Source organism: Hypanus sabinus, chromosome 10 (genome assembly GCF_030144855.1).
Source record: "Hypanus sabinus isolate sHypSab1 chromosome 10, sHypSab1.hap1, whole genome shotgun sequence".
NCBI lineage: Eukaryota > Metazoa > Chordata > Chondrichthyes > Myliobatiformes > Dasyatidae > Hypanus > Hypanus sabinus.
In genome coordinates this window covers 97,861,820-97,873,905 of record NC_082715.1, presented here as the reverse complement: position 1 = coordinate 97,873,905, position 12,086 = coordinate 97,861,820, and the positions used below count along the sequence as shown (strand labels likewise).

The 12,086-nt window shown below is 35.9% G+C and overlaps 1 protein-coding gene across 1 annotated transcript in view; it reads right to left on the bottom strand.

Annotated features, from left to right (window-relative positions):
• bckdhb (branched chain keto acid dehydrogenase E1 subunit beta) overlaps positions 1–12,086 on the bottom strand; it is a 223,359-nt gene that overhangs the window by 158,452 nt on the left and 52,821 nt on the right. The window contains exons 4-5 of the mRNA XM_059982370.1: positions 11,878–12,011; positions 8,065–8,220 (exon numbers count right to left, since the gene is read on the bottom strand). Coding sequence (XP_059838353.1) covers positions 8,065–8,220; positions 11,878–12,011 — 290 coding nt within the window. The remainder of the gene's footprint in view (positions 1–8,064; positions 8,221–11,877; positions 12,012–12,086) is intronic.

Here is a 12,086-nt window from a genome sequence, read left to right as displayed (position 1 = left end):
GCTCGGGTGTAACGGAACGACGAGCTAAACACAGAGTTAAACCTTTGTCAATAATGACAGGATCACAGTAAGATTAACCATTTACTGTTCACTCTTCCACATTGACGTATGGTGAAAACTGTTGATAAAACAATACAAGATTTGTACAGCATTTGATTCCTTCTTGATATTACAATTACATCGTAAATACTTGCAAAAGTAAAACTACAACTACATTACATTAAAGTGCAGCATACAGTCAGAATCTACCTATGCCATTGACTGCTTTAAATGCACTTCAATGCAAACTATCTGCAACTCCTTAACTAATGAAAACATAAACATTATCGACCGTCGTTACTTTTAACAGGATCGGCGTTAACATTTTAATTTAACATATCGATTATCTCATAACTCACAGCGTTGCTTTCACAATGTTTCTGGTGCGTAGAGAGAAAACTTTGCTGCTGCTGCGCTCACACATGTATCTTCCCCCCCACCTTCCCGTTTCTCCAAACCGGTATTTTCCCACAAGACGCGGCGAAACCGGATATGACGTCATCGCATGCTGCGATCTCTCGCAGACAACTTTAAACAATCCTAACTTTAACTAGAATGCTAACAAACGAATTACTAAGCGAAAATATTATAAACTAAATAACTGCCATAAAGGCAGCACAGAGACTATGAATATTATCTAGAAGATCTCCCTGAGAAGATTGTCTAAACTACCAAGCAGAATGCCTTATCGCCAGATTTTACCTACAAGTACCAAATATGCTTGGCTGACAATGACGGATCACAGAGTTTCTGCATAGACAAAATATCACCCAATATGGTGACAGGACAATTTCGTCCTGGTCAAATACATTGGCGTCCCTCAACATCTGCGTCCATTTTTTTTTGCGTCCCAGACATTTGTGTCCCAATATATGTATATTTCATATTAGATATAATTTTTTTTATTTTTATCTTTGTGTCCGGAATATTTCCATACCAATATATTTCATAAAAGATATAACAGTTTTATTAATTAAAAAATGGATTGTAGCATGCATTTTATTGATTAAAAATTTACCTTATAAGTCCACACTTAAAAAGAATGCATATTGTGGGCAACCCCTCATAAGAAACTTAATTTGTCCTCAGGATTGTAACGTGCAAATTAATGATTGATATTCTTATTTCTTGGTTGGACAATAATCCCTCTTTGGTAGTCAGTTTTCTTCCTTGTGGCCATAGCTTCCCCTTTCTTCAACACATCAACTAACTTCCAAACAGAGGGGTGCTGACAAGTAATTGAATTTTGGATAGCATTATGCCACCCCTCTAAACTATTGTTAGATCTAGTCAAATAGTTCATTGTTCGATCACGAACACTGCAAAATGCAATGGAAAAGGTTGCTGCATTCCTGTGCTTACTCCTACCTCTTACTTGGCCAATGTATGTAACTTTAAAGTGTGCGATGAATTTGGGAGGTAAGTCGTGATCTTCACTCAGATCCACAAAGCCTGTTACCACATCATTTACTAGAAGGAAAACTAATGCAGAGAAACATATAATTTTCAAATTGAATTATTGATCTTTGTTATACTGTTATCTTAAAATGAGGTCGCATATTTTCTTAAAGATGGATTTTGACAAATGGAAATATAAGAGCTTATTGTTGCATTAGGTTACGTTTCTGCTATACTCTTTCTTGCTCCTAGTTCAAATCCTGTCAGCACTATTTTGGGATTAAGTTGAGGGCGAGTCTGCAACAAAAGAGTGAATAGGCAGTCATATGTTTCTTTAGTCTTATTGGGTAGAAGAGCAAAAACACGGGGAATACTGAATGTACCATCTTGGACATGGATGCAGTACAGGTGATAATAGACCTGTGGGCAAATTTTAGAAGTGGTATCTGCTGCCCAATTCTGAAATCATGTCAAGTCATCCAAACACTCTTCAGAAGCAAAGTTGAGCATTCTACTTTCATCTTGTATCAATTGCAAGAAACCTTTGTCCAGTGGGGAGAATACAATATTCTTCTGGTGTTTCATAATTACATCTTTGGTTTGGTATAGATGGAGCATTTTGTGCTTTCTGTCTCCGACGACGAACATTTCTTCCCATTGCTGAGATTGAGAGCATTTCTGCCATTGAAAATTCATCATGTTTTGACAAAGTTGTTCCAATGAAATGTCTTGTTGGTTCTTGTGAGGATATCGCAGTTTCTTTCAACTCTAAAATTGATTCTTTTACTTTAATTGCAGCAGCAGAAGAACCATGGTTATGCTCATTAATTCATTTTGTTATTACATCACTCTCGGTATGAACTCTTACTTTACAGGATCGTACCACACATCTCCAGTATGTTTGCCCGCAGGATTTTTCCTATGATAGTGATAGATATAATTTCCGTCATCAACAAGTACAGTTCCACCTTTGCTTCATTTCAAGAACTGTGACATAGCTTAGTTTCTGGGAAAAAAAAGTAAATTTAAACCCAACTGAGGCACCCCTCATTTGCCTACAATTACTCTAACTGATTAGACTGTTGCTTTTTGAGCTGAGATATGAGGCTTAGTATACATAACACTGGGTTTGTTAGCATGGGACGTAAATGACCAGGATGCAAAAAAAAGGACACAAATGTCCAGGGACACTAATGACCAGGACACAAATACCCTAGTATCACCCAATATATGCTACCCTTAGGAAGGCTGCAGTGACAAAGATACTGTCACCCACTGTTTTGTAGATTGTGAATTTGAGAAGAGAGTATGGATCTGGATGCATAAAGTTTATGTTCCAATTCATCCCCAACAGCTGCATGACAGGAAGCTCCTCAAATAAGGGCAAAGGTGTATCACCAATGGGCCACCAATGTGGCATGATGCTATGTTTATTTCTCTTTAAAAAAATTACATTGCTGAATGTAACACTTAGTAGAAGTATGTTACACTGTTTCTTTCTAATTTTGTTATGAACAAAGTTTAATTTTGATATTTAAAAAATCAAAAAGTTGGATATAAATTATCAGAGTTTTACAGCATAACAAAATATCACACTAGTTTATAATGAACATCATTATATACCAACCTGCATTACTTGGACTAAGGGCCTGCTGCCATAATACAACTCACGGGTCTTTATTAAAGAGCATCAGTAAAGTACTAGTCAAAGTTAAAGTAAAAATTATAATCGAAGTACATACATGTTACCAGATATGAACTTGAGAACAACATTCTTGCAACCATTGGCACGAAAATAAAGATATAAAATACAATTTATGAAGAACTACACACAAAGACCAACAAACAACCAATGTGCAAAGACAAATTGTAGAAATGAAAAATAACACTAAGAACATGAGTTGTAAAGAGTTCTTGAAAGTGAGTTTGTAGGTTGTAGAATCAGTTCAGAATTGTGGTGAGTGAAGTTATCCATGCCTGTTCAGGAAGCTAATGGTTGTAGAATAATAACTGTTGCACCTAAAGCTTCTATTGCTCCTGCCCAATGTTGGCAGTCTCCTTGTCGATATGCAAAATATTGGGGAAGGCTTTCCCTGTGATGGCCTGGGCTGTATCCAACATTTTCTTTCAATTTCTCCATTCCTGGGCATTGGTGTTTCAATACCAGCCATGGCACTCTCCACTGTGTACCCATAGAAGTTTGTTGAAGTTTTACGTGATATGCTGAATCTGTGTAAACTTGGAAGAAAGTAGAGGCGCAGTTGTGGCTTCTCTGGATGGCACTTACATGCTACTCCAAGCACAGATCAATATGATAACACCACAGAATTTGAAGCTATTGACCCTCTCCACCTCCAATGCCTGAATGAGGACTGGCTCACAGACCTCCAGCCCCTACTTCCTGTAGTCAATGATCAGCTCTTTGGTTTTGCTGTTATTGAGTGAGTGGTGATTGCTGTGACACCACTCAACCAGACTTTCAATCTCCCTCCAATGTTGATTCATCACTATCTTTGAGTCAGCCAACAGTGGTGTTGTCAACAAACTCAAATAAGGTACTGAAGCTATCCTTAGCCATACAGTTATAGGTACTAGGAGATAAACTTGACTTAATATGTTTGCTTCAATATAAAATATGTATATGGATTTTGTCCACATTATTTGTTTGAACTGAGAATACGCTTTCTACCAAGTTGCTATATTACCAAATGTGATAAATACAACTAGTCACTATTAATCGACTTTCATGGGAACGAGTGGGTGGAACAGGCGTGAAACCACATTAGGCACTCCAGGAGATTTAGTTAGAACATATGTGACACTAATTAGTTCAGCATTTCTTTGGATGCTCCAGTGCAGATATTATATATACATATTTTGTAGATTTATTACCTTTAACCATTATTGCAAATATTTCCAATAATGTGATATTGAAAAACTGCCATCTGAAAAATGAACATGTACTAATTTGTAGGTTTGGTTCCTTCTTCTTGGTTCTATTTTGACACTTTCATTGTTTTTTTGTGAAACTATAATCAGATAGAATCTTCATAAAATATTTAATAACAGCAGTGCAGCCAAACTTAATCCAACATGTACAGTATGGAAATCAGTCCAAAACAACTATGACATTAATCAGAGTAAGGTATTATGGCAATACTTATTAAATAGAGCAAAAAACATTATCTGGCCTTTTTCTATGCAATCAAATAAAACATAAATTAAAAATTAATTTTAAACAGCTACTTTTGCTTCTATTTACTTCATCTCCATCTTTACACCATCAAGACATTAATTTTCATTTTGATCCACAGAACTCTCAAGTTTCATGTGCCTATATTTATCCTACATTAGTAGAAATAAACAAAATGGAAAGGTTTTCCAAATCTAAACCATGATTATATAGAAGTGTGATTTGGCATAAGAACCCTAAAATAGGAACATTGATCCACAAAAAAAATATCAGTGATTCAGGAAATTTTATAAAGAAAACAAAAATGCAAGAAATACTCCACAGACCAAGCAGCATCTGTGGATAGTGAAGCATAAATAATAATTCACATTAATTACTGTTATGAGTTTAAAATAAACCAGAAAATTTATTTTCATTCTGGAATAACCTCTGACAAATGATTGCAACCAAAACAAACATTAAGATAATCTACAGTTTAAAATGATCTTGTTTAAATATGCATGTGACAATAATCTCACATTGTGATCTGCTGAATTACTGGCAGAAATCATTCCAACATAACTAGGACAACTGTGCACTAGGACAGTTCACTAAGTTTCCAAGTAAAGGAGACAGCACCACTTACTAACAGATCACTGTGGTACATTTTGAGAAATTAGGCTATATGGAAATTTAAATTCAATGTTAATATTTGTCTGAACATACCTGCTGTGAAACATTAGTCTGCTTTTTTTTAAATCTATTTAACTAACACTTTTAATATAGCAAAGAACAACACAGAATCATTATCAAACAAAAATCATATCAAGCCATACAAATAGATATTACTACAAAAAAAAAACAAAAGCTTGGTCAAATAAACCTCCCAGGTTCTAACATCATTCCCACTCTCCCCCAACCTAATCCTCCTATCACCTGCCAGCTCTCTTCCCTCCACCATTTCAAACCAGCTAGCACCCCTTTTTATCCCCAGTTCAGATAAAGGTCTTCACTGGAAACACTAACTACCCATGCCCTCCATAGATGCTACTTGACCCAATGAGTTCCTTTGAGTCCATCTGGATTCCTAGCATCTGCATTCTCTTATACTTCCTCTTAGACAGAGCTTAGTCAAGTAAAGAGTATGGTAATTAGGAAGAGGGTCAAGGGGTGCAGATATATTTCTACCGAAAGAAGTGTAAGGCACTCCTTCCCTCCATTAGCCTGCAGGTTATTCCTGGGCAAGGTGTAGCACCTGCTTAGCAACAACCCACCCCCCCCCCCACCCCACCCCTAATCAAGGTCACATGAAGCCATGTAGCAGCTGGTGCATATCACAAGTCCTGGTTATGTGACCACTAACGTCAGACAATCTCTGAAGAGTATTAATAATGGCTGGGGTCACATGTCTTGTAAAGACACTGTCCAGAAGGAGGCATGGAAAACCACTTTTGTAGAAAAATTTGCCAAGAACAATCATAGTCATGGGAAGATGATGATCACGCATGTCATAAGACACAGCACATAATGAATGGACAAACAAAAGAAAGAGATAGATCTGGAAATGAATTCCAGAAATTAGGAGCTTGCCATTTTAAAAAACAGACAGAAAAGATGGAGTGATTAAATTCAATGATGATCAGGAAGCCTGAGTTTGAGGAATTGTTTTGAAGTATATTGCAGAGATATGGACAGGCAAAATTATAAATCATTGCTTAAACAGAAGAAAAGGAGAGATCAGCAAGCAATGGAGGATAGATGAATAGGACAAGCTGCAATGTTTCAGATCACCTCAAGTTCTGGTAGAATAAAAAAAAACTATGAAGTACATTGAAATCAATAAGATCAGAGATGATAAGGCCAAGGTTTAAATTTTTTATATGCAAACATGTACATATTATACATATCAGCCCAGTATGAATAAATGTTCAAAAAACTTTTGGTTGAAATTCAACCGAGCTTTTATATATAGTTAACATTCTCTTAAAATTTAAAGCATTTAAGTATTAGAATTAGTGATTCCTATTATTCCTGTTCTGAAATAATTTACCACAGACTCACACAGCATAGAAACAACCATTCGGCCCAACACATCCATGCTGAACACAGGGCACCAATACTACATTGAGATCATCAGAGTCAAAGAGTGATACAGCACAGAAACAGACCTTTGAGCTCAGCACGTCCACATTGACCTTTATGCACACTTTTATTAACCCCAAGCATCTACAAGGAGCTGCTCAAGAAGGCTGATCTTGGACTTGACAAGCCTTCTTAATGCCTGTCTTCTTGCTACTATCACCAAGCAGGAGGTCTAAAAGCTTGAACTCTTGCACTACCAGACTCAGAAAGAGCTATTTTCCTACAAGCAGCCTGCACATCCAAATCCTATTTCAGCAATAGAACACTACAAGCCACCTATTGCACTACAGTGGACTTGGCTCAGACTGTGTCTTTCTTTTGCATTAAGACTTGTTTTTTTCTATCCTTTTCCTCTCTCTCTTCACTGTCTTGAATAACTTACATACAATTTATATTCTTAAGTTTGAAAGTACGTGCCTGTGATCTACTGTAAGTATTTCATTATACCTGTACCTCTCTAAACTCATGCACATGACAATAAACTTGACTTGATTTGCTTGTATTTAGTCCACATCCTTCTAAACCTGTTTATCTGAGTGCCTAAGTGTTAGTAAACATAGTAACAGTAACCAAGTCCACCACCTCTCCTGGCAGCATCTTTCATATCTCATCCACTCATCGTCTAAAAAAAACTTTCCTCTCAAATCCATTTTAAAATTCTTCTCAGCAACACACACAAAAAAGTGAATTGACTCATTTCCGAGGGACCAGTGTTGGGTTCAATGTGCCTCCATGTTTTTATATTGATTTCTATTAATGATCTAGTAAGCTGCAATTTCTGAATTTGCAGACGTTACAACCATTGGCAATATTGCAAACTATGAAGAGATCTGATCGGCTGCAGTAGGAAATAATCAAGCTGATGGAATGGGCAGGAACATGGAAGATGAAGTTTAACACAGAGAAATGTGAGGGGAGGCACTTTGATTTCAAGAGTAAAAGCCAAAATAGAATACAGTGGTGCAGGAGTAAAAGGATGCATTTGGATTCAAGGTGGGTTGAGGAAGCAGTTTGTTAAGCAAACATAATATAGGGCTTTATCAATGAAACGTGGAGTCTTACCATAGAACAGCTCTACCAAGAGTAAGGAAAATAACTTCGAATTTCAAAATCATGCCACAAAATCGATAACATTTACCACAACAACAATCCCAAAACTTCTAAACCTTCTAAAGGAGTGGAAATTTTTTTGCTGTCCCTCCCTATATAAAAAGTGAAACAGCAGAAACTTATTTTCACTACCCAATTTACAATACAAAAATAGATTGTCTTATAATTTACTTATCCTTTAATATAAATTTTGAGTCACTCACCTTAATTCCAGGAATATGAGAAAAGAATGCTTCAGGACTCTGAGAATGATAGAGTGCTCCATGACCCACACATCCCCAAGGTGCTCGAATTGTTAAACTTCCACAATCAAATAAGTTCCCAGATCGATACCGATACTTTGCAGCTTCATTAACTATCTGAAAAGAAAATATAGAACTTTAGATAACTAAGAGATGTGCAAGAACAAGAAAGCTCAGATCTGTAAATTACTTGTACATTGACTGGGGTATAATGAAAATAAAAAAAATTGTGAAATGTTTCTCTGTATGCCATGTATTTAGCCACTGGAAAGAACTAGAACCACTGAAATTGAGTTGATTTTAAGTTTCAGAAATTACTCTCAATGCTGAAGGAAACTTGAGTTTGGTGTGAGAACTTGAGGTCTAGATGTCAGTACAATATTCAGCTGTTGATAAGACCACAACTATTGCAGAGGTATAGGGCAGAATCTTTTATACTCTAACTTGTTGATGAAATTCATTCAAGATTTCCTTTTTGAACTGATCTTAAGGAGATAGAGAAGATGAGTAAGTAGCTAAAGGTCATTCAGTGATTGTTTAAGAGTTTTGTCCAGGATGCATCTTTTCTTATAGATGGAAGGCTGAGGTGAAGGAATTGGTTGGTTTTGATCACAGAGTTCATCTGCGAAACTAGATAACCATTATTCATAAGCCAGAGAGTAATGTGGCTTCATCATTATAGGACATGTCGATGTGGTCAAAGCAATATTGTTGACTCAGATAAGCCTCCGTGGAAATGCATTCATGTAATATTAGAATGTATTGGTAATGGGATTCAATTTTAAGGGATACCATCCTAAAGCATTCTTGGCACCCTCATCCTTCTATTGCTTAATGGTACTCACAGCAGCAAGAACATTTTGGTGCATGACAATGACATGCACAATCTGACCATCAACTGATATTCCATTCATATCAAAGGTTGAGAAAAGGCCTATGAATTCAGCTTCAGTCTTGTGCTTCCAACGAAAACGTCTCCCATGAATGTGCTTGAAAATTATCCAAAATACTAACTTAAAAATTAGCAGAATCATAATCATACTCAGTAGGATATGTAATTTAAGATAATTAACAGACAACTACAATTGTTAATATTAAGCAATTCAAATTTTATGCTTTAAAAAAATCTTTAACTAAAAGATTAGTTACGTAATTTAATTTAAAGTGTTCCCTAAAATTTCAAGCTGCAATACTTGATAGCAAACTACATTGCCTACAATCCAACAAAATTCACTCATCTTAACCATACATATAAATTACCACTGAGGACCTATTGTTCAATATCTACAACATCAGCCCTATGTTATAGCACAGAATATCATTTTAAATTGATTTATAAACAAACATACACATCTTTGCTATCTAAAAGTAATATATAAAATTAATGCATGATATAAAGTAATACATGGCCACTTAATCACCAAATTTAAAAATCAAGTTTAGGAGACCTATTGTATTCATTTCAGCGTAAGGGACTGTTCTAACTTTGCAGTTCTTGCATCTTTGTAGCAATTGCTTACACAGATACTTTTTCATTGTATTAAGAGCACCTTCCTCCACCGACTCTTTCAGGCAATATTCCAAATCACCACCACTCTGCAAGCAACCATACATTTTCAAATTCCCTAAGTCCTTCAGCCTATTTAAATGCATGCAACCTACATAATGAAAAATAGTACAGAGAATTCTTACATTTAAAAATGATAATCTGTTCAAACTATATGACAAAGAAATAACTAAATAGATCATCTAATGGGGAACACACACAAAATAGTGGATGAACTCAGTAGGTCAGGCAGCATCTATGGAAGTGAATAAATAGTCAACATCTCAGGCTGAGACCCTTCTTCAAACTGGAATGGTAAGGGGAAGATGCCAGTCTGAAAACATGGAGGGCGGGGAAGGAGGACTAGTTAGAAGGTGATAGGTGAAGCTACATGGGTGGGAAAGGCAAAGGGCTGGAGAAGAAGAAATTTAGTAAGTTCAATTGAAGCTGAAGTTGAAATTGAAATGGGCAAGTTGAAAAATGTCAAATTAATTCTCAAATTAAATTCTCTAAACAAACAAATCTCAAAGCAAAATCTTAAACAATCCACCCGCCCCGCCCCTGTTATTGACCACTAAAAGCAGTTTTAAATTCAAAGTCATCACCAAATAATAACAATAAATTATTGAAATTTGGAAATAGGCCTTCACATAGCATTAATTTATAAAGCTTTTATAGGCACCATTTATGAGAGATTACCTCTACAAATCGATTATAGAATTAACCAATTAACTATCATCTTTGCAAAAAGTTAATCCCACATTTTTCTGCAACTAAATACCAGAAAATAAAGAAAGCAATGTACTATTTGAGGTCAGATTTGGCTTCATACAAATATTATAAATTCACTTTTTTCAGTTAACTTATCATATTATGAAGTGTGAGAAATTAGGAGCTTTACATAAAAAATACTGCATTAAAAATCATGCAGAATAATGCAAGTCATTTTCTTTTATTCAATTTGTCATGTTACGTACCCGTGACACGTGACAGTGGTACCCTTGTCACGTGACTGGTGTTGAAGCTATACTGGACTTGAGGTAATGAGTCTTGTGATGGTGGAGTGATGTCATTTTCCCACCAGTAGAGGTCATGTGACAGGTTTTTTTTACAGGGTATAAAAGGAGGACCCCTCCCTGTGAGGAGGGGCAGTTCGTGGCTGGATTTGCCAAGTTGACTTCATGCCACTGCGTGATTTAATGTTATGACGCAGTTTAGTTGAAAGATGGAGTTTTATCTAATGCCTAAAGTTTAAAAGGTCATTGCCAGCAGAATCTTTATAATACTGCTAGTTGAGAATCAGTGGAGAGTGAAGATCGGAGTTCGGGAGTTAAAAGATCGAGGAAAGTCGATTTCGACGGTGAAACAGGTTCAACCTTGTTTGATCCTCATTCGGAAGGAATTCGTTGACTGTGCCCATGTTAATCCCTGTGAATAGCAGAAAGGATTGGGAACAGTTTTGTAAGGGAAAGGTCAGTGCCTTTAAGCCGTTTCATTTTCCATCTTCGTAAATTCTTCGTGGGAAAAGTAGTTCGACTGGGGACTGAAACAACACGACGTGAAAGAGAATTTCAATCATCTTAAAAAGTCTCTCCCTTAAATGGACTGTAAGCATTTTGAACTTTTGCAATACTACTTTGAAGAACTGTTTTTGCAACATCGCTTTAAGAACTGTTTAAGCTTCATTGCTCTAAGAACTGTTTAAGCTGCCGCACAGCAGCTGATTTCCAGTTACGTTAGTGATTTGTTTACTTTTGGGGGTTTGTTTTTCAGTGTTTAATAAATGTTTTATTTGTTATAAAAACCCCTGCCTCACTCATCTATTTATTGTTGCTGAATCCGTAACAGTCACAATTATTGCATAGAGCAGACTTAAACCAAAGGAAAATCACTCAAATCTTGCACTTAATTCTTTTCTAAACCTAAAGGCAAATATTTGCACAAAGTGAATAACAAAATGTAACAATGGAGATATGTCACAATAAGAGTTTAAAGTCACTGATAAATTCGGCATAACATAGTTGGTCTCACTACTTCACATATATCTCTATTACAATGGAAAAATAATCAAATACACAATAAAAGCACAAGTAAATGTGAAAGTTATATTTCTCTGACATGCTTTAGAAATCAATATGGTTAATTCACAAATGACTTTGAAATATAATAAATTAAACCAGAATAAAATTAGAAAATCTACTGTAATTGTGGTAATAGCATTTACGCACCTGATCAAATGCTGGAAAGATATAATCAGCGAACTGTATTTCTGCAATAGCTGTAGCTCCTGTAACCGCTATCCCAATTCCAAATCCCACAATACCTTGCTCACAGAGAGGAGTATTAAACACTCGTTCCTTCCCTAGGACAAAAAAAATAACATATTTTATTAAGGCACAAGATAAATAATGATCAAGTAACAGCAAAATGTCCAAGA